Source organism: Oncorhynchus kisutch, linkage group LG8 (assembly GCF_002021735.2).
Source record: "Oncorhynchus kisutch isolate 150728-3 linkage group LG8, Okis_V2, whole genome shotgun sequence".
In the NCBI taxonomy this organism is placed as follows: domain Eukaryota; kingdom Metazoa; phylum Chordata; class Actinopteri; order Salmoniformes; family Salmonidae; genus Oncorhynchus; species Oncorhynchus kisutch.
Genome location: NC_034181.2, coordinates 45868755 through 45892799, shown reverse-complemented (window position 1 = coordinate 45892799; position 24045 = coordinate 45868755). Strand labels below are relative to the sequence as shown.

Sequence of the window (24045 nt, the reverse complement as noted above, 5' to 3'; positions counted from 1 at the left end):
TGCTTAAAACATGTAGGTATTACAGGGAAAGGTTGAACATGTCAGTGAAGAAAGACACTTGCCAGCTGGTCAGGGCATGATCTGAGTACGCATCCTTTTAATCCGTCTGGCCCTGCGGCCTTGTGGATGTTAACCTGTTTAAAGATCTTACTCACATCGGCTACAGAGAGCGTGATCAGACAGTCGTACAGAACAGCTGGTGCTCTCACATATGGTTCAGTGTTGCTTGCCTCGATGCGAGTATAGAAAGCATTTCCCTCGTCTGCTAAGCTCGCCTCACTGGGCATCTTTCAGCTTGTTTTCTCTTTGTAATCTGTGATGGTTTGCAAGTTCTGCCACATCCGACGAGCATCAGACGGTATAATAGGATTCAATCTTATTCTTGTAGTGACACTTTGCCTGTTTGATCGTTAGTCGGAGGGCGTAGCAGGATTTTTTTTACAAGTGTCCGGATTAGTGTTCCTCTCTTTGAAAGCGGCAGCTCTAGCCTTTAGCTCAGTGCGGATGTTGCCTGAAATCCATGGCTTCTGGTTGGGATATGCAATTATTAATGAGGCTGGTGACTGATGTGGTAAAGTCCTCAATGCCATCGGATGAATCCCGGAACATATTCCAGTCTGTGCTAGCGAAACAGTCCTGTACCTTAGCATCAGCTTCATCGGACCACTTCCGTATTGGGGCGTCACTTGTACTTCCTGTTTGAGTTTTTACTTGCAAGCAGCAATCTGGATGATAAGAGGTATAGTCAGATTTGCAAATGTGGGGTGAGTGAGAGCTTGTATGCATCTCTGTGTGTGTAGTAAAGATGATCTACAGCCCCCACACCCCATCTAGTTGCACAGGTGACATGCTGGTAGAAATGAGGTAAAACACTTTTTTCCCCTGCATTAAAATCACTGGCCACTGGAAGCGCTGCCTGTGGAAAAGCATTTTCTTGTTCACTTATGGCCCTATACAGCTCGTTGAGTGTGGTCTTAGTACCAGCATCGGTTTGTGGTGGTAAATAGACATCTACGAAAAATATAGATATACTCTCTTGGTAAACAGCATGGTCTAACTCAGGTGAGCAGAACCTTGAGACTTCCTTAATATTAGAGATTGTGCACGAGTCTTTGTTGACAATGAGACACACCCCACCCCCGCGGATCTTCCCGGACGCTACTGTTCTGTCCTGCCGATGCATGACAAACCCTGTCCATGTCCTTGTTCAGCCATGACTCCGAAAAGCAAAGTTTATTATAGTTCTTAATGTCTCGTTGATAGGATAGTCGTGCAGCTTGTTCTCCAGTGATTGCACATTCGCCAATAGAACAAAATGGTAGGGGCAGTTTATTCACTCACCACCGTAGTCTTGTCAATGTGCCTGTCCGGCGACCTCGATAACAACGTGTTTTCCTCTTCCGAGTGTCGGGATTAGGGTCTGCTCTGAGGTGAGCGCAGTATGTCCTGTGCCGAAGACTAATTTATTTAACCTTTATTCAACTAGGCAAATCAGTTAAGAACAAATTCTTATTTAGAATGACAGCCTACCCCGGCCGTACCTGGACGACGCTGGGCCAACTGTGAGCCGCCCTATGGGACTCCCAATCACGGCCGGATGTGATTCAGCCTGGAATCAAACCAGGGACTGCCTCTTGCACTTAAATGCAGTGCCTTAGACCGCTGCACCACTCATTGAAGTAGAAGTCTTCGTCCAGATTGAGGTGAGTGATTGCTGTTCTGATGTCCAGAATCTTTTTTCAGTCATAGGAAATGGCAGAAACCTCATGAACAAAAAAATGTAAGACTTAATAACAAAATTGGTTAGGAGCCCGATAATTGCGGCTATGCATCCAAGCACCATCTTTATACAACAATTAGCAACTCAATTAGCGGGTTAGCATTTATTGAGATGACTCATGTACTGGATGCAGCTATGCAGAGTGGTCACAAGCTGCATAGCCACAAAGTCATAAAATCTGATTTTAAACCTAACCATAACCTTAACCACAGTGCTAACCCTAATGTCTAACACTTACAGGACCTTAAATTAAGTTCAGAAAGAACATTTTCGTTTTCATTAAGTTTTACAATATAGCCATTTTTGACTTAGCAGCTGGTCCGTCGAGTAGAAACCGCTCATTTCTGCCTCCAGGGCAAGACTCATGACAATAAATGTCAAACTGAACTAAATGATTCCTTCTTTGTGTGATTTTAAAATAATAAATTCAAGGACATACATTTGGTGCATTAAAAGCAACTTTTGGTAACATGATTGTCTTTCAAAGATTGACCACGAAGATCACCTTTTTTAATTCACTATAATAGGGGATCCTGTTTTGTTCTAAAGATGCCTGCAGTACCTGCGGTTGGTCTTGAACCTTCGTGGTTTCAATGAGAGGGCAGTCGCTTTCCCCTGACACAGACACGACACACACACACACACATTTTACTATCCTAGTGAGGACTAAACAACTGATTCACATTCAAAATCCTATTTTCCCTAATCCCTAACCATAATCCTAATCCTAGCTCCTAAACCTAATTCTAACCCTAACTCCTAAGCCTAAAATAGCCTGTTTCCTTGTGGGTACCAGTGAAATGTTCCCAGTTGTCACACACACACTCAGTTTCTAAAACATTTCTGTGCACAAGAAGCATCATGGAGAATTGACATAGAACAATAGGCTCAAAAGACAAAAGGACAAATAGATAATATTTACTTAGGGTTTAATTAAAAGCCAGGTGAAACATTAAAATACTGAAACGGCAAAAAAAGTATATTTTGTTTCCTTTTCTTTTCCTTTTTACAAATCAGTGGTTAAAAAAATATTACAAAGGATTATTCAAAACATTTTTGCAAAAGCAGCAAAACATTCTGATTGTTGTCTTTTAAAAAAGCCCTTAATATGGTATGTACGTTGTGTGTGTCTGTGTGCTTTTTCAGTTTCAGAAACATATGAACACAAGCAGTTAAGACCAATATTCATTTGAAATGAGAAGAGGGAAACAAAAGTGCATATTAATATTATGTATAAGTCACACTGAAAATGTCACAGAGCAGAGATACACCTACAACCTACCAAGGCTTCTGTCCCTCCCAGCTCTCTCCGTCCTGGACGAATGACGCATTCATGTGCTAATTGGAACTATTAAAACTCAAAAAAATGTGTGACTTGCTAACTGCCTGTGGTTATACACGTGCCCTGTTGAACAAGTTAGCAAGTCGGAAATTTTGGAGTTTCCGAGTTCCTGACTAGCGAGTGAACACGGCGTAACACACAGTTTTGGGTCAAACAAGTGGAGATCAGGTTTACAAAATTAACTGGATAGTATCGTTGCAGCAGAGGAGCAGTTGTGACATTTTGTGGTACTGTCTCCCTTCTTTATTGGTGGGACTCCCCGCCCCTACACCGTGGGACGGTTCACTACATCTCTAATGAATAGCCCAGTTCTACACTAGTGCCATCTCTGCCACAAGGAAGGAAGGAAGGAAGGAAGGAAAGAAAGAAAGAAAGAAAGAAAGAAAGAAAGAAAGAAAGAAAGAAAGAAAGAAAGAAAGAAAGAAAGAAAGAAAGAAAGAAAGAAAGAAAGAAAGAGAGAGAGAGAGAGAGAGAGAGAGAGAGAGAGAGAGAGAGAGAGAGAGAGAGAGAGAGAGAGAGAGAGAGAGAGAGAGAGAGAGAGAGAGAGAGAGAGAGAGAGAGAGAGAGAGAGAGAGAGAGAGAGAAGGAGCCAGAGTTGGGTTGAAGCCATTTGTGACTGCCGAGGCAAGCTGGTAAAACTGGGTTTAATAATCCATTAGTACACACATGGTGTAAACTTAAGGCTACATAATAGACAGAAAGGACATGCCTTGACAGACTGCCAAGTGCAAAAGATCAGTTTGTTCATGAATCTGAAATCTGTTGGTTCTCAATGTCTTCTCAACAATTTTGTATCTACAGCCTAGCTTGGTTTGGATGATGTGACGACAAGGTTTGGGTGACATATTTGTAAAGCTCCAAGTCAGGGGCCTTATGCACTGTGTACCCCACAGCTACTGTAGACTACTGTAGGCCTCAACAACATAGCCCCTTTGGTACACAGCATAGGATGGCGGAATCATTGGTCAATCCACAGGCACTAAGAGACAAGGAGGAAACCCGCCTGGTCCAATGTGTGTGCACATGTGTTTTTAGCCTGCATGGTGGGTGCCAACCTGAACCCAGAAGGCATTGGTTTAGAGGCCCCTGCTCAGATTCATCATCGTTTTTCCACCATTCATTTTTACCATAGGAGATTTTAGAAACACCTCAGATATAGGCTGTGTTTCGTGTAAAATATCTCTAGGACAAGGTGACTTTTATCAAAATATTTGCCTGTATTTACCCCCCCCCCAAAAAAAATGAAATGCTAATGTGGCTATCATAAAGAACTACAAATGCTTTGATGATCTGGGCGAGACTGCCGAATCGAGGCAAAAGGTAAGAATATCTGGATTAAATATCTAATGTTAGCTAAATGTAGTTATGAAAAGCGTCAACATTTATATAAATTGACAATTATGTAAACTGTCTTGTGCATGTTTTAAATTGACACAAAACCAGTTAGCAAAGGTGTCAGTTACAGATGACGTGCATGAGCTTGCAGGGATTTGTAGTCTTTCATGATGTCTACTTTGATGCTAATTAGAATGTTCAAATCTGAAAGTAAATAGAGCTAAATATAGTGATACAATTTATTTTAAGTGTTTCTAAAATTCCCTAAGAGAAAATTTAATGGTGGAAAAAATGATCGGAACCATTTCCCTGTTTGACCGCTAGAGGCTCGACAAGAGGGCGCCAGCATGAGGTCATCTCAAAAGGCACAGGAGACGCCAGACCAGGGGCAAACAAACAACAACAAGGGGTTCTCTGTCAATAAGCGGCATGGTCGAAAATATTATTCAAATTCTCAGCAATACTCATGTTTTCTTTGGACAATACTACACTGTTGAGCTGATGCAAATTAAGGTGATGTGAAAGTGACATCAAAAGAGTATGGATTTAATGTGACTTTTCAAATGACAGGTACAGAAATAGGCCAATAGGGGGCAATGTGGGTCAACTATTGACGGCTGTTCAAAGCCAAAGATCCACTTCGTAATTTGTTTCCCAGTGTATATGCATTTCAGCCCAATCAAAACATTCCTCTCACTGTAGCTCCCAAGGCTGCCCGATGTATAAATAGGACATTCCCAAGGTGTATGAATTCATATAGCGTTAGAACGTGAGCACAACCTACGTACTGTACCAGCACCCGAGATGTCAAATCCTGGGGAAACCATGGTCCCAGACCTGGTAAAATACTGCTTTTAACCCTGTACAAGAAGCAACACATCTTGCTAACGTCAATAACCATTGTCATTAGTTACTGACATGCACACACATTCCTGTGTACCCTCAATGTCATGATGAGATCCCCAATGATGTTACATTTAGGCTGTACTCAAGCCAACTGAACTTTTGAGGATAATATTATATACAATTACAATAGTATGACTGACTTGAGAGGCTTCACACATAATGGACAGAGGCTTTCATTTCAGTCACTAATACTACGATACTACAGCTGAGCCCGGGTTGCCTTTGTATGTGAGCATGACGAGATAGATACACACTCAGTCCAAGCTTTAGAAAGCCACATGGACAGTTGAAGGGAGAAAGGAAGATCCCATGCTACAAAAGATCACATTTTTAAAACAACCTTGTTTAAGAATTGTCCATGCCAAGCACAAAAAAGGCAGAGCTAAAAAGACAACAAAAGGAAGGAAAGTGCAACCCGATACTGAAAAACTGAGAAAAGTGCATTTACAAAACCAAAATTAGGCCATGATGCAAAAATAATAACCACATCCCACAAGTGTTGAACAGCATTCACACAAGGCAACCAGTATTCTCATAGTAAGCGTTCGCATCCCCTAGATCACAGGTGTCTAAACCTTGGTCTCTAGGGCATTACAGAGGGTAATCGGCTAGTTTGTAGTGGCAGACTAAATCAGTTTCCCAAACCGAAACCGACTAAGAGAACTTACAATACTAACAGCCCCTTCGCCTACTAACTTAAGGCCTGTGTTTCCACTGACCACCCGAAGACCCAGAAACTCTCCGGGAGTAGCGCTGGGACCTGCAGCCCCAGAGGGAGACTCAGACGTGGGAGGAAGGCGAGGGAGAGGCCTGCCTCTCTGGCCTGGTTGAGTGGGTGAGACTGGGTGTGAGTCATTAACCAGAGACTGAATCAATCAGCTCTACTATTATCCTTTGTAGAACCTGTCTGCAACTGTATACCACTACCTTACACTGTACATTTTGAGTATACTCCGATTCCTAATCGTGGATGTGCACTTCCATGAGGGAAGGCTTTGTAGGGCATGTCTACCATTAGTAAGACAACTTTAATAGCTCATCCTTGGGGCACTGAAAGGGGACATGGAAGTCAAATAGCTCTATGTTCCTATGTCAACTCCAGATTAATGTTCCAATATCCTAGTCCGAAATAGGGGCGCAAGGACTATTTCAGTGTTCCAATTCCAAATATGCAGGTTTGCAGTTTTTTTGGGGGGGTAAAAATCAGCCCAATTCTCACTTGGGTCTCGTGAGATCCTATCGCATAGCTATTTCAGTAGCTGTTGATGACTAGAACACGCATCCTGTGAAGAAAAGCTCAAAATAAAAATAAACACGTTTCACGCCATCCATCTATCTCCCACAGTCACCTGGGTAAAGGCGGGGTGGAAATCTCAAACCCACAAATAGAACGAAGGTGGTAAAGAGAAACATGTTACAAAGTCTTCTTTTTTTCCACATAACTACCACTTTTGTGCAAAAAGAAGGCGATTCAAATACACTAATAATGCTGTTAGTTATTGTTTTCTTCTTCTTCCAACATGCCTGTTGTAATACAATGTCTTGGATTCATTAAGATCTTGACGGTGCCGTGGGTTATTAAGATGTTCTCGGCAGCCCAAAATCCAACTCCATAGCACTCAACTAAAAGACAGTACTACACATTCCCTTTGTTAACAAAATGATTGAAGCAGCACACTCCCTCACAACGAAAACAGAACTGCACTCTGCAGCGCAAGAAATCTAAAAAAGCAAGTGAAATATTTGGTCTAGCGCGGCATTGAAAACGTCAGAATGTCGTTAAATAAATGGAAAGATTCAACTTCAAAGCGTAGCTCTGCTCATACTGAAAAGACCAACATTGAAATTCATAATACTATGAATATATTCACTAACATTAATGTCTATTAGACACCTTTTAATAAGAAAAAAGTGCAGCACATCTGAATGTAACACTATATGGGTAGATTGAAAGGTTTCCGTATATTAACACTGATGAAGGGCTGAGCAGACATAAACCCCCCAAAATAGTGGACCGACAAGACAGGTACAAGTGTAAATGTGAGTGTGTATGTATGTATGTTTAAGTGTGTGTGTGTGTCATAAACATACTGTCTTTTTAGTGGACATCCTGAGCGCCATTTTCAATTCCAGCTAAAGGAGTGGAAGTCGTGCAGTGGCACCTGGGTTTTACCTGACATTGCAGCTTTATAAAGACATACTGAGAGGGGGGGGGATCAAAAAGTTTATCTTCCTCTATTCCTTATTCCCTTCCTCCCCACATTTGCCATGTTATGGAGGAGGCAAGGAGAGGAAGGCAAGGAGACAGGAGGGAGGGAACATGTCACAGCCTCATTTTTTTTGGTATAATACATGTGCTTTCAACACTCAGTGAGGACAAAAGACTACAGTTGACTTTCAAATACAGCTGTAATAAAATAAAGTTAAAAGACACTAGAATTAAGGATATATGCAGGCAGTTTGCTCCCGGTGAGGGTTGATGATGGAACCCTGAGCAGTGCTTCCCCCTGTGGTACGGGGGAGTTAAGGCAGGCTGGCTGAGGGGCACCCTAGTGGTCAATTAAGACAGAGCAAGAAGAAATCTGTTCAGTTCGGCTTCTTACTCCCTCCCATGGCAGTGGTATAAAACAGCCCTCTGATCCAGAAATGCTATCAAGTGTTCACTTTGAATGTCATTGAGGGGGATTTGTTCAGCACTGTTGGCCTCTCCTCTTGGTGTTATGTGGGGGATCACGATGGGTGCTTGAATCACAAACCACCTCCTTTGCTTGAGCAGGTACCTCAACCCAGACTAACCACCTCTACTGCCTCTCTCTTGCACAGCTGATTCTAGAACAGAACCTCCAACACGGAGCTTCACTGGGATGAAACCCGGGAGAAAACAAAATGGTGTCAAACCTGTCTAAAGTGGATGACAAAGTCTGTGGAAGAGAAGTCAGACAGGCATAGGTGGTGGTCAGAGACTCTGAGGCAAAACACCCAACTCTGGGATGGGCTCTACTCTAATTTCAAATCCCTAAGCGAAATAAAACCAAACAAAGCATCCTTCCATGTGTGTTGAAGCAGAGCTGGCGCCCCCTGGCTTCTGGTCTTGTCCAGTGTGCTAACAGTCTAATAGACGTGAAGGCAGAGGTAACCTCCCCATAGGGGAGTCTTAGCAGTGGTCTGTGGAATGGTCTTTAGCTTCTGTGTGACTGAGGGGCAGAGAGAGAGAAGCCTTTTGTTCCCAGTCTCGTCACCCCCAGGCTGGTGGGTGGATCTCAGGGGGAGGAGGCAGGACTGGACTGGTCACTGAGGCCCAGCTAGGTGAGACCATCTTGGGCACAGAGAACTGGACTGGTCACTGAGCCCCCCCCCCCCATACACAATCGTACAGAAGGGAGACTCGGCTCTCCCGTCATGGAGAGGTGGTAGACTCATAGCTGGCTCCCTCAGTCTGGGGTGAGAGGTCAGAAGCAGGAAGGGTCATGGAGGGGTGACAGCCTCAGGAGACATGGGGCGAGGAGGACGGGTGTCTCGAGAAGCACCAGCCTCTCTTGGTGCGCAGCTTGCGTAGGATCTCCTCCTCGCGCTCGCGCTCCTTCTGAGAGCGCAGGTAGCGGTCCTCCTCCTTCAGGAACCACACCGGAGGCCACCGCTGCTTCTCAAAGTGCCTCTGGTTCTCTACAAGCAGAGAGAGGGGGGGGGGGGGAGAGAACATAAGAGATGCATAAACAGACATAGAAAGAGAAAGAAAGCGTGAATACAAGGGACCAAAAAGTAACGTTAGAAACAAGTGAGAGATGGGGAGCGAAGTTGGGGATCGGAGGTGGGACTGGAGGTACAAAAGAGATGAAAAATGTAGAACAGAGCGGACGAGGAGACACACAGACGTAGAGAAGAGAGAGGGAATGCGGTCTGTACCTGGAGACATGACCTTCATGTCTTTAGGGAACTTGCGACAGACGCTGTTGTAGTTGGTGCAGATGTGATGGAGACACCAGGCAGACAGCTGCTTGGCATTGTGGAACTGCAAGGGATGAATGAATAGGTGATCAGTCCATCAAAAAGGTCCAATGGAAAAAAAAGACCTCAAACTTTCTTACTTTACAAATAAGAAAGATGAACTTGAATGGGAAGTGGACAAATGACTTTTAAAGATGAATGTCACCTGTCATTGTAGAACAAAGTTTTCTATAGTTGGGTATCTGATATAGGCCTGAGCTATAAGGTGGTCCGATCCTTCTTGGATATCAATTAGAATGTTCTCTCCAGTGAAATAGTATTTTCCTAACAACAGAATGTAGTATGTGTATTATGTATATTGCAGTAACAGTGTCATCAGTACAACTGTCATTCAGAGTATACGGTACGTGTAAAGACTCACCTGAGCCAACTCCAGGTAAGCCAGCACCTGTCCGTCGATGTCCACTCCCTTCATCGCCCACTGGAGCAGCTCATTCACAGCATGCTGCTCTGTGAGGGCAACAAGGCGTGGCAGACACAGCCGGTTGGATAGGACGATAAGCTCAATAGGCTCCAGGTCATGACAGGGCGAAAGCAGCCCACAGTACATGAACTCCAACACTGCACGCATACAGGAGCTACTGGTGTCAGGGATGGACACCTGGAGGAAGGGGAGAGGGGGAGAGAAAGTTGGATAGAGAGATTCAAATTTTGTGAATTAGAAAATAATAATACTATGTCTTCTAAACTCAGCAAAAAAAGAAACGTCCTCTCACCATAAACTGAACAAGTTCCACAGACATGTGACTGAAATGTAATAATGTGTCCCTGAACAAAGGGGGGTCAAAATCAAAAGTAACAGTCAGTATCTGGTGTGGCCACCAGCTGTATTAAGTACTGTAGTGCATCTCCTCCTCATGGACTGCACCAGATTTGCTAGTTCTTGCTGCGAGATGTTACCCCACTCTTCCTCCAAGGCACCTGCAAGTTCCCTGACTTTTCTGGGGTGAATGGCCCTAGTCCTCACCCTCCGATCCAAATGGTCCCAGACGTGCTTAATGGGATTGAGATCGGGGCTCTTCGCTGGCCATGGCAGATCACTGACATTCCTGACCAGCATTATGGCTGGTGGCATTGTCATGCTGGAGGGTCATGTCAGGATGAGCCTGCAGGAAGGGTACCACATGAGGGAGGAGGATGTCTTCCCTGTAACGCACAGCGTTGAGATTGCCTGCAATGATAACAAGCTCAATCTGGTGATACTGTGACACACCGCCCCAGACCATGAAGGACCCTCCACCTACAAATCACGCCTCGTGAGACAAAACCGCAACTTGTCAGTGAAGAGCACCTTTGCCAGTTCTGTCTGGTCCAGCGACGGTGGGTTTGTGCCCAAAGGCGACGTTGTTGCCGGTGATGTCTGGTGAGGACCTGCCTTACAACAGGCCTACAAGCCAAGCCCTCAGTCCAGCCTCTCTCCGTCTACTATGGACAGTCTGAGCACTTATGGAGGGATTGTACGTTCCTGGTGTAACTCGGGCAGTTGTTGTTGCCATCCTGTAGCTGTCCCTCAGGTGTGATGTTCGGATGCACCGATCCTATGCAGGTGGTGTTACACGTGGTCTGCCACTGCGAGGACGATCATCTGTCCTTCCTGTCTCCCTGTAGCGCTATCTTAGGCGTCTCACAGTACGGACATTGAAATGTATTGCCCTGGCCACATATGCAGTCCTCACAGTCCTCATGTTCATGCAGATGAGCAGGGACCCTGGGCATCTTTCGTTTGGTGTTTTTCAGTGTCAGTAGAAAGGCCTCTTTAGTGTCCTAAGATTTCATAACTGTGACCTTAATTGCCTACTATCTGTAAGCTGTTAGTGTCTTAACGAGCGTTCCACTGGTGCATGTTCATTAATTGTTTATGGTTCATTGAACAAGCATGGGAAACAGTGTTTAAACCCTTCAAAATCATTTTAATTTACCACAGGTGGACTCCAATCAAGAAACATCTCAAGGATGATCAACGGAAACAGGATGCACCTGAACTCAATTTTAAGTCTCATAGCAAAGGGTCTGATTACTTATGTAAATAAGATATGTTTAAACATTTTAATACATTTGCAAAAATGTCTACAAACCTGTTTTTGATTATGGGGAATTATGTGTGGGCTCTGTACTGCATTTGGTATTTTTTGGGCTTGGGCTCATTAAAGGTCATTAATGTAGGGCTCATAAAATGTCTCATCAGGCTCAGGTAGCATCAGGTTAGATTTTTTTAATGCTCTAATCAAATCCAGACATATTTACATGCTTTAATACTTTTGAATGACACTTCCTGTTTTGGCGGGAAATACCGGGTTCCCTGGGAGAAACGTGATTTATTCTCCGGATGGAACATTTGTAAAATACCGGGAAAATATTCAACTCTAACACCAACCTTCAATGTAAGGGCATGGGTGGGTGGATCACGTAAGTAAAGTGATGTCAGAGTGATGTCACAGGAAGTAGCGTGGGGGAATGGGGTTGTGCAAGTTGAAGGGCAGTCCGTCTCCAGTCGAGTAGAACCTTTTGATCCTGCCAGAGATGAAAGCTCCGGGCCCGCCAGGGAGGTGTTGACGCTAGCTAGCACTGTGGCTAAGGGTAACAACCTCAAAGCACCCCAGAATAACCCCACTCGGCCAGTCGCTGCACGTGTCACAGAAGGCTTGGATGTCATTGTGGGACAGAGCTTGAAGCAGAGCTGTGGGATGGACCGAGGAGAAAACACCTCTGACTGGACCATTTACGTAAGCACATCCAAAACGGAGCAGTACACACAAAAAGAAAAGCTAATGCGTCCCCATATTACGGATAAAACAAGTACAAAAGTACAGCTACAGAAAATAAGGTAATATTCGCTCACTGTTTGCTTCTCACTGTGTCCTGCTCCAATAAGATTGTCTGTTGTTGGAGCAGTAGCACACAGGCTGACCAGAGCTACCCATACAGGCAGAATGGGTTGGGCTTGAGGTGCAATAGACATGTGGCTGTGTGGTTCTTTGAAGAGTTCGGTTCAGGAAAACAGTTAACCTCCCAGGAACACTGGATCAGTGTTCATTTTGTCAACAATAACCATGGTGAAAAATACTCTTCAACAACCTTTTTCCTGACTAAAACTATGGCGATAATCAGTCGAAATGCCCTGCAAAAAAAACGATTACAAATCCCTTCTCATTTTAGTTGACCAACATCTAACGAGACGAGAATTCCATGTGAGATCAATGGACCTATAATTTGACATGAAGCTGCTTTTCAACAGTTATGTCCAATCCTAAACATGCATGCAGCATATCATCTCATTGGCAGAATTGACATCTTTCAGTTGCACGGTCAGATTGAGCTGATCTTCCCAGCCCTCCTACACAGCCCCCAGGTGGTCACTTAAGTCACTCGTCAATCTTTTGAACTGATGCGAAGCCAGGTCCTTTGACTTGTAACTAACCTCAACTATACTTAAAAATATGAACGCAACATGTAAAGGGTTGGTCCCATGTTTCATGAGCTGAAATAAAAAGACCCCAGTAATTTTACATATACACAAAAAGTATATTTCTCTCAAATTTTGTGGACAAATTTACTTACATCCCTGTTAGTGAGCATTTCTGGTTTGCCAAGATAATCCATCCGTCATTGAAATTGATGCATGTTGCGTTTATATTTTTGTTCAGTATAGAAGCGATGTTAAACCTCTCACTTTCATGTAGGCTATTTTTGCTTTTATCACATCTGAAGTTCTACTTTTCCATGTGCATTTCTATTCATTAATCTGTGTTTCCTGCTCTCATGCCGCGGTCCTCGAATACGAGTTGCGGTTGTTTAATTCTACTGGGGAAATGAATGCTATTTGTTGAATATTAGGAGGACAGTAATAGTATTGGGGATTTTTGGAAAGCTCAAATTCTACCCTTTAAGGAAACCAACTTATTTACCCCATTGTTTGTTATGACGGGGAGAAAATCAAAGCTGTTAATTGTACAACCTGTAGCCAAGGCTTTAAGCCTATATGGTTAATTATGGCTGGCATTAGTTACAATCAGCTACAATATAGATGTTGCCAGCCAATCTATACGAGGGGAAAGTAGGCCTAATTGGACAAGGCCATCTGCCTAAATATTCATTATTTAATAGAAAAAAAATACACGGACTATTATGTGACTAAAATGGTTGTGACTAAAACTAGCCAAACATTGCCAAGAGTTTTAGTCGACTGATAATGACTAAAACAAAGGATGAAATGACTAAAATGTGACTAAGACTAAAAAGGTATTTTAAGACTAAAACTAAAATAGCTGCCAAAATTATCACTGCCCCACTGAAGAAAATTGACAGAGGAGAAGTTCTGTTAAGAAAAAGAAAATACCAGATTCATGAAGACTACTCTATCCTTAGTGCAGTGTATGAGTTGACGGTAGGCCAACCCCCCCCCCCCCCCCCCCCCCCATCTTGAAACTCGTTCAGAACCTGGAGAGGAACCAAGTGTGCTTCTCTCCTGAGAGGAGAGCAAACAAAGGCACACTTATTCCCACAGCCACAGTGACGGCCAAGGAGTTTTACAGGGGGCGATTTTGGGAGGGATAGAAACAAAACTGCTGAGACTGCAGATTGCACCATCGGACCATGGTAACCCCCTTCTCTTCATCTTCTCCCACCCGCCCTCACACACAGAGTATATATTTCTAAAAACGTCAGGGAAAATGTATGGAGTGAAAAGTACATTATTTTCTTTAGGAATGTAGTGGAGTAAAAGTAAAAGTTGTCAAAAATATAAATAGTAAAGTACAGATATATAAAAAAGAAACTACATGAGTATTTTTTATGTTTTATTTGATTTAACTAGGCAAGTCAGTTAAGAACAAATTCTTATTTACAATGACGGCCTACCCCGGCCAAACCTGAAAGACGCTGGGCCAAATGTGTACCACCCTAAGGGACTCCCAATCTCAGCTGGATGTGATGCAGCCTGGATTCGAACCAGGGAAGCAGTGACGCCTCATGCACGGAGATACAGTGCCTTAGACCGCTGCGCCACTCATGAGTTTACTTTAAAGTACTTACAACCTCTGATACCAACAACCCCTCGAAGTGCCTTATTACTATTAAAAACTGGTTATCAACGTAATTAGAGCAGCAAAAATAAACGTTTATAATACATTATAACTGTGCTTAGCATCATGTAAGTTCTGATCAAGGTACAATTACATGTTTTGTTTTACATGTCATCCTTTCAGCCCAATATGTTGGTCAAACGGTTGTATTAAAAGAACATGACATTTAAAAAAAGTCTCAGAGCAGTCTCAACACCACTATTGAGCAATGCCATGTGGTCTAGCCAGGAGAGGGTTAGAGGTGGGTAGAGCTATGGGAACCACATGGGTCCTTCCTCAGTCCCAGGGGTGCCCCTCACCTGCCTGTTTCTGTGCCAATTAGGAGAATGTCAGCATGGCAGTGACCCTTTATTATGGAGGAAATATCGAGGTAGAAACACAGGTGGACGCTCCTGTTCAAAGTTCTCTTGCCCAGACAGAGGAGCGGGGGAATGTATGGACACAGCGCTAGGTCACCAGAGACAGGGAGACATAGGGAACGTTATGGGGGCCCAGGGAAATGTAGGGATTTTCCTGTCATTCAGCATCCTTTCCCAACTCACCCTCGTTGGTTTAGGAAGTGATTGGTTGACAGAAAAAAAGGAGATGGAGACAAGTAACTTTAGACAAGTAACTTTAGACAAGTAACTTTAGACAAGTAACTTTAGAGAACACGACAGAGAAAAGGTAGCCGTGGTGGAAAAAAGTTGAAGTAAGCGGTGTCAAAAATGTCAAACGGCACGTCGTCAGAAACCAAACCGCCGTTACCACCATGAGAAAGATTATGAAAGAGAAAGAGAGGAGAGAGAGGAGCTGGAGAGTGGTGGCAGTAACACCTCCTACCATTATACTTCTGTTGCAAACGTACACTGTCCCTCCCTCCCTCCCTTCACCCCTTCCATCGTGTCTCCTGTCACCGTTAGTCTTGTGTGAGAGGAATGTGACAGGCTTTCACACTCAACTAGTCAGAGATAAGCCACTGGGGCACACACACTCACATGGAAAACCACAGCGGTTATTATAGTTTTGTGATTTTTCTATTAGCTTTCATTTCTATTCGTTTTTTAGATTGTTATTTTAAATTCTGTTGAGTTTCAGTTAGTTTTCAAACTTGATTCACTCATTTTTATTTAGTTTGAGTTTAATAAAATAATTTCTATTTCGTTTTGATATTTATACTGTTATGGACAGAAAGTAACCTTGCGTGTGGGAGGCTAGGAGTCATTTATGTGTCGTAGGCCTATAGTTTGTGTTGTTTGGGATGTCACTTCTTGCCACTGGGTGATGGGTCAAGTCATACGTTTGGTTAGTAAAATATACTAAGAGCTGATCCGGGAGGACCATGAACAATGAGCAGTAGGTACCAGTGTATATGGTTCCACTGGCACAGGTCTGTCCAGCAAGAACAAGTCCAGATGTAGTTAGAAAAGGTTTATTACAGATAATGGTTCTTTAATGGATGACTCATCCTTATTCTGACTGGACATTCTGTAGTGGTTGCTACCAGCCTTAAGCCAGCAACTAAGGTTTCTTATTCCATTTATGGCCCTTCGACTCTCTACAACCTACCCCTATTTTCCAGTTAGGTTTAAATTATAAATCAATCTTAAAGTGACTTGGATTTAAAAGGATAATCGTCATTGTCCAACTCAGACATTTCTGCCGCGCCATTCAAAGCTATGGCCAGCTCTGGAGGTTGAGCAACGCATGCTGTCCCTTGTTGGAGAAGGGGTGATAGAAGCAGGCTGATATGCCCATAAGCGAAACAGTCAGTCCTTTCTTGATCCATCGGTCTACACACAGGGTTATTTTTCATGGCTCTTTCAAGAATCTCATTAACTTCCTGAGTTGCTGTATCCATTTGCAAAACAATCAACTCGTTTACTCTAGCAGTGACAGGACTTTTACATTTGGGATCAAGTGTTTGGTAGAATCTTCTGAAGGCTGGCTAATCTTGTGGACTTGCCAGACTGGAAGAATAAATTAACCAGTGCTTCTTCTCTTTTTTTAAACTCATTTGAATTAGGTTGTCATGTTTCTGCTCTTTTAATGCAAACTGCTAACGTTGCTTGTCCTGACATGTCTTTATCCTGAAATTGTTTGGATGATTCTTTGAGTGCTGTTCAGATGAACTTTGATGAACTCCTTACTCATCATCAGAAGGGCATTCAAACCAAACTATCCAATCAGGGAGGGGCTTATTGAGTTGATTGTTGGCAGGACCAGAATAGCAGTGTTTTCACAGCACCGCATGAACACGAAGAGTGAGTCTAAAAATATGTGTGAAGGAAGTGAGAGTGGAGTGTGGCGAGTCAACTCAAAGGGAAAGGTGTTAAAGAAGGCACTGTGCTGGCTGATGGCAGACAGATAGAAATCCAGTCTCGCTCAAACGGTGGACAATTTTTTTGTTTGTTGCTTTGCTTAGCAGCAAGGCCGTGGAATGACCGTTTTTTTCAGGCTCCTCTCTATTCAGGAGGAAAATAACTCTGAGAGGTGGTCAGGGTTGAAAAGAAGAAAGAAGAAGTGAAACTCCACACACTTTGAAACAGAGGCGCAAGATGAGTCATGGTACAGTACACGGTTTGGTCAGAGACTCCAAAGACGCACGCTTCTCCACGCGCACCCATCGCTCTGACAAAGACACACGCTTCTCCACGCGCACCCATCACTCTGACAAAGACACACGCTTCTCCACGCGCACCCATCACTCTGACAAAGACACATGCTTCTCCATGCGCACCCATCACTCTGACAAAGATGCACGCTTCTCACCCATCGCTCTGACAAGTGCTCTCGCCTCCCACGCCCTTTTTCAGAAGTCTCTTTTCAACCTTTCTCTCATTTTGTTTTCCTTTCACTAGTCGAGTTTCACTTCTACTTTCTTCTTTTCAACCCTGACCACCTCTCTGAGTTATTTTCCTCCTGAATAGAGAGGAGCCAGAAAAACGGTCATTCCAGGGCCTTGCTGCTAAGCAAAGCAACAACAAAGAATTGAACTCCGTTTGAGCGTCTGTGTTAAGTGCTACATCAAGTGTCTTGCCTCTGCTCCATTGAGGCTGGCTCAGAAAATAGCCAGACATTCACCAGGCAGATTTTTATTTTTTATTTCACCTTTATTTAACCAGGTAGGCTAGTTGAGAACAAGTTCTCATTTACAACTGTGACCTAGCCAAGATAAAGCAAAGCAGTGCGACACAAACAACAACACAGAGTTACACATGGAATAAACAAACATACAATAGAAAAAAATCCATATACAGTGTGTGCAAATGAGGTAAGATTAGAGAGGTAAGACAGCGGCAGTGTAGCCTAGTGGTTAGAGCATTGGACTAGTAACCGAAAGGTTGCAAGTTCAAATCCCCGAGCTGACAAGGTACAAAATCTGTTGTTCTGCCCTTGAACAGGCAGTTAACCCACTGTTCCTAGGCCATCATTGAAAATAAGAATTTGTTCTTAACTGACTTGCCTAGTAAAATAAAAAATAAAAATAGGCCATGGTGGCAAAGTAATTACAATTTAGCAATTCAACACTGGAGTGAAAGACGTGCAGGAGATGAATGTGCAAGTAGAGATACTGGGGTGCAAAGGAGCAAAAAAAAAAATCGCTATTTGGGAATGAGGTAGTTGGATGAGCTATTTACAGGTGCAATGATCTGTGAGCTGCTCTGACAGCTGATGCTGAAAGTTAGTGAGGGAGATATGAGTCTCCAGCTTCAGTGATTTTTGCAATTCGTTCCAGTAATTGGCAGCAGAGAACTGGAAGGAAATGAGGCCAAAGGACAAATTGGCTTTGGGGGTAACCAGTGAAATATACCTGTTTGAGCGCGTGCTATGGGTGGGTGCTGCTATGGTGACCAGTGAGTTGAGATATGGAGCCAGTGGGTTTGGCAATGAATTTGAAGCGAGGGCAAGCCAACGAGAGCATACAGGTCGCAGTGGTGGGTAGTATATGGGGCTTTGGTGACAAAGTGGATGGCACTGTGATAGACTAAATCCAATTTGCTGAGTAGAGTGTTGAGGGTATTTTGTAAATGACATCGCCGATGTCAAGAATCAGTAGGATAGTCAGTTTCACGAGGGTGTTTGGCAGCATGAGTGCACAATGCTTTGTTGCAAAATAGGTGCCAATTCTAGATTTCATTTTGGATTGGAGATGCTTAATGTCTGGAAGGAGAGATTACAGTCTAACCAGACACCTATGTATTTGTAGTTGTCCACATATTCTAAGTCAGAACCGTCCAGAGTAGTAATGCTGGACGAGCAGGCAGGTGCGGGCAGAGATCGGTTGAAGAGCATGCATTTAGTTTTACTTGCATTTAAGAGCAGTTGGAGGCCACGGAAGGAGAGTTGTACACTGAAGCTTGTCTGGAGGTTAGTTAACACAGTGTCCAAAGAAGGGCCAGAAGTATACAGAATGGTGTCGTCTGCGTAGAGATGGATCAGCAGCAAGAGCAACATTATTGATGTATACAGAGAAAAGAGTTGGCCCGAGAATTGAACCCTGTGACACCCCCATAGAGACCGCCAGAGGTCCGGACAACAGGCCCTCCGATTTGACACACTGAACTCTATCAGAGAAGTAGTTGGTGAACTAGGCGAGGCAGTCATTTGAGAAACCAAGGCTGTTGAGTCTGCCGATAAGAATGTGGTGATTGACAGAGTCGAAAGCTTTGGCCAGGTCGATGAATACGGCTGCACAGTATTGTCTCTTATCAATGGCGGTTATGATATCGTTTAGGACCTTGAGAGTGGCTGAGATGCACCTATGACCAGCTCGGAAACCAGATTGCATAGCGGAGAAGGTACGGTGAAATTCAAAATGGTTGGTGATCTGTTTGTTAACTAAGCTTTCAAAAGACCTTAGAAAGGCAGGGTGGGATAGAAATAGGTCTGTAACAGTTTGGGTCTAGAGTGTCTCCCTCTTTGAAGAGGGGGATGACCACGGCAGCTTTCCAATCTTTGGGGATCTCAGACGATACGAAAGAGAGGTTGAACAGGCTAGTAATAGGGGTTGCAACAATTGCAGCGGATAATTTTAGAAAGAGGGTCCAGATTGTCTAGCCCAGCTGATTTGTAGGGGTCCAGATTTCACAACTCTTTCAGAACATCAGCTATCTGGATTTGGGTGAAGGAGAAATGGGGAGGCTTGGGCAAGTTGCTGTGGGGCGTGCAGGGCTGTTGACCGGGGTAGGGGTAGCCAGGTGGAAAGCATGGCCAGCCGTAGAAAATTGCATATTGAAATTCTCAATTATCACTGATTTATCAGTGGTGACAGTGTTTCCTAGCCTCAGTGCAGTGGGCAGCTGGGAGGAGGTGCTCTTATTCTCCATGGACTTTACAGTGTCCCAGAACTTTTTGGAGTCAGTGCTACAGGATGCAAATTTCTGTTTGAAAAAGCTAGCCTTTGCTTTCCTAACTGCCTGTGTATATTGGTTCCTAACTTCCCTGAAAAGTTGCATATCGCGGGGGCTATTCGATGATAATGCAGTACGCCACAGGATGTTTTTGTGCTGTTCAAGGACAGTCTTATCTGGAGTGAACCAAGAGCTATATCTGTGCCTGGTTCTACATTTTTTGAATGGGGCACCCTTACTTAAGGAGGTGAGGAAAGCACTTTTAATGAATAACCATGCATCCTCTACTGACGGAATGAGGTCAATACTAGAGGTCGACCAATTAATCGGAATGGCCGATAAATTAGGGCCGATTTCAAGTTTTCATAACAATCGGAAATCGGTTTGGCCAATTTTTTTTTTTTACACCTTTATTTAACCAGGCTAGTCGGTGTAGAACACATTCTTATTTTCAATGACGGCCCTAGAAACGGTGGGTTAACTGCCTTGTTCAGGGGCAGAATGACAGATTTTTACCTTGTCAGCTCAGGGATTCAATCTTGCAACCTTACAGTTAACTAGTCCAACGCCCTAACCACCTGCCTCTCATTGCACTCCAAGTTGCTAGCTAGCATTAAACTTATCTAATAAAAAAACAATCAATCAATCATAATCACTAGTTAACAACACATTGGTTGATGATATTACAAGTTTATCTAGCGTGTCCTGCATTGCATATAATCAATGCAACGCAGGGGGATGATTTAACAAAAGCGCATTTGCAAAAAAAGCACAATCGTTGTACCTAACCATAAACACCAATCTATTTCTAGAAATCAATACACAGAAGTATATATTTTTAAACCTGCATATTTAGCTAAAAGAAATCCAGGTTAGCAGGCAATATTAACCAGGTGAAATTGTGTCACTTCTCTTGCATTCATTGCACGCAGAGTCAGGGTATATGCAACAGTTTGGGCAGCCTGGCTCATTGCGAACTAATTTGCCAGAATTTTACGTAATTATGACATAACCTTGAAGGTTGTACAATGTAACAGGAATATTTAGACTTAGGGATGCAACCCGTTAGATAAAATCCCGAACGGTTCCGTATTTCACTGAAATAATAAACGTTTTGTTTTCAAAATGATAGTTTCCGGATTCGACCATATTAATGACCAAAGGCTCGTATTTCTGTGTGTCATTATGTTATAATTAAGTCTATGATTTGATAGAGCAGTCTGACTGAGCGATGGTAGGCAGCAGCAGGCTATTAAGCATTCATTCAAAACAGCACTTTCGTGCGTTTTGCCAGCAGCTCTTTGCAATTCTTCAAGCATTGAGCTGTTTATGACGTCAAGCCTATCAACTCCCGAGATTAGGCTGGTGTAAACGATGTGAAATGGCTAGCTAGTTAGCAGGGTGCGCGCTAATAGCGTTTCAAACGTCACTCGCTCTGAGACTTGGAGTGGTTGTTCCCCTTGCTCTGCATGGGTAACGCAGCTTCGAGGGTGGCTGTTGTCGATGTGTTCCTGGTTCGAGCCCAGGAAGGGGCGAGGAGAGGGACGGAAGCTATACTGTTACACTGGCAATACTAAATTGCATATAAGAACATCCAATAGTCAAAGGTATATGAAATACAAATGGTATAGAGAGAAATAGTCCTATAAATACTATATTAACTACAGCATAAAACCTCTTACCTTGGAATATTGAAGTCTCATGTTAAAAGGAACCACCAACTTTAATATGCTCTCATGTTCTGAGCAAGGAACATAAACGTTAGCTTTCTTACATGGCACATATTGCACTTTTACTCTCTTCTCCAACACTTTGTTTTTGCATTATTTAAACCAAATTGAACATGTTTCATTATTTATTTGAGGCTAAATTGATTTTTATTGATGTATTATATTAAGTTAAAATAAGTGTTCATTCAGTATTGTTGTAATTGTCATTATTACAAATAAATAAATAAAAATCGTCCGATTAATCGGTATCGGCTTTCTTTGGGGTCCTCCAATAATCGGAATCGGTGTTGAAAAATCATAAATCGGTCGACCTCTAGTCAACACCCTTCCAGGATACCGGGCCACTTCGATAAGAAAGGCCTGTTCGCTGAAGTGTTTTAGGGAGTGTTTGACATTGAGGAGTGGCGGTCGTTTGACCTCAGACCCATTACGGACGCAGGCAATGAGGCAGAGGTGTATTTAGAGGGTTATTTCGAGGGTTCTACCTGGTAGGTTCATTGATCATTTGTGTGAGATTGAGGGCATCTAGCTTAGATTGTAGGACGGCCGGGGTGTTAAGCATGTCCCAGTTTAGGTCACCAAACAGTACGAGCGCTGGAGATAGATGGGGGGCAATCAATTCCCATATGGTGTTCAGTGCACAGCTGGGGAAGAAGTTGGTCGAGAACAAGCGGCAATGGTGAGAGACTTGTTTCTAGAAAGGTGGATTTTTAGAAGTAGAAGCTCAAATTGTTTGGGCACAGACCTGGATAGTATGACAGAACTCTGCAGGCCATCTCTGCAGTAGATTGCAACTCCACCCCCTTTGGTAGGTCTATCTTGTCGGAAAAGGTTATAGTTAGGGATGGACATTTCTGGATTTTTTGTGGCCTTCCGAAGCCAGGATTCAGACACGTCTAGGACACCCGGGTTGGCAGAGTGTGCTAAAACACTGAATAAAACAAACTTAGGGAGGAGGCTTCTAATTTTAACATGCATGAAACCAAGGCTTTTACGGATACAGAAGTCAGCAAATGAGAGCGCCTGGGGAATGGGAGTGGAGCTAGGTGCTGCAGGGCCTGGATTAACCTCTACATCACCAGAGGAGGAGTAGGGCTAAAGGCTATAAGAACGGGTCGTCTAGTGCGTTAGGAAGAGAGAGTAAAAGGAGCAGGTTTCTGGGTGCGGAAGAATAGATTCAAGGCATAATGTACAGACAAGACTATGGTAGGATGTGAATACAGTGGAGGTAAACCTAGGCATTGAGTGATGATCAGAGAGGTTTTGTCCCTAGGGACACCCTTTAAACCATATGAGGTCACCGCATTGTGGGAGGTCGAACAAAAGGGCTAGCTAAGGCATATTGAGCAGGGCTGGAGGCTCTATAGTGAAATAAGACAATAGTCACAAACCAAAACAGCAATGGACAAGGCATACTGACATTAGGGAGAGGCATGCGTAACCAAGTGATCATAGAGACCAGTGAGTAGCTAGGCGAGCTGGAGACACGGCGATTCAGACAGCTAGCATGCCGAGGCTAGCAGAAGGGCCTTAGGAGGACGTCGCGACGGAAGAGTCTGTTGTGGCCCCCTCGGAAGGTTACGTCGGCAGACCAGTCGTGATGGATCGGCAGGGCTCCGTGTAGGCAGTAAAAGGGTCCAGGCCAATTGCCAAAATAGGTATTTTAGCCCAAGAAATTAACTGATGGACCTCTTCAGCTAACAGTCCAATATGCTCTAGACAGCTAGCGGGCCGTGGCTAGCAGGCTAGCGGATGGGCCTTCAGGGGATGTTGCAACAGAGGAGCCTGTTGAAACCCCCTCGGGCGGATTACGTAGGTTGACCAGTCATGATGGATCGACGAGGCTCTGTGTCGGCAGTAAAAGGGATACAGGCCAATTGTCAAAATAGACATTGTAGCCTAAGGAGTATCTGATGGACCTCTTCAGCTAACCGGGAGATGGGCCTAGCACGAGGCTAGTTCCAGGCTAACTGGTGCTTGCTTCGGGAGATGTGTCTCAGACAGCACGTGGAAATGCATTAGTGACAAGGGGACCCATCTGCCTGCATCAGGCACAATGGCACTGCTCACAACCACAGCCACATTGGTGCCACTCCAACAGAGGCTTTGTCCATGCACCGCAGGGCCTGCCAGCTAAGCAGTGAAAAAGAGGGATGTGTGAGGGTTTTTGTGCCTGAGATTTCAAACTGAGGTGAGTGTGCAACAGTAAGCATCTAGGACTCTATCCCACTATCCTGGCTGCTCCACTATATAAATCTCACATGCACACACAATGACGGCTTCACATTGTCCAGTTTCTCAGTCTTTGTTAGATGTGCACCTGGCCACTGCACTTTGCCAGCGAAACGCCATAAAGAGTGCCACAATGGGACAAACATGAAGCTTTCAGGGTTACCATGGATACTGGCAAGCATCCCGGTAGCCTCCACTGTCGACCCCAACCCTCACTGCTTTTAGTGTTTTACAAATGTCCTTATAGACAAAATGACCCCCACCCTGCACCATGACCCTGTCCACTCCACCTTAACCCCCA

At 43.9% G+C, this 24045-nt stretch overlaps 1 protein-coding gene across 4 annotated transcripts in view; it reads right to left on the bottom strand.

The window, feature by feature from the left end:
* Positions 1–4982: 4982 nt before the first annotated feature.
* The window catches only part of LOC109895617 (rho-related BTB domain-containing protein 2), a 99201-nt gene continuing 80138 nt past the window's right edge, over positions 4983–24045 (bottom strand). For all 4 annotated transcript variants that reach the window (XM_020489466.2, XM_020489468.2, XM_020489465.2 and 1 more), the window contains 3 exons: positions 9730–9969; positions 9267–9372; positions 4983–9026 (listed from right to left, as the gene is read on the bottom strand). In XM_020489466.2, the coding sequence (XP_020345055.1) occupies positions 8848–9026; positions 9267–9372; positions 9730–9969 (525 nt within the window). In that variant the 3' untranslated portion in view covers positions 4983–8847. The remainder of the gene's footprint in view (positions 9027–9266; positions 9373–9729; positions 9970–24045) is intronic.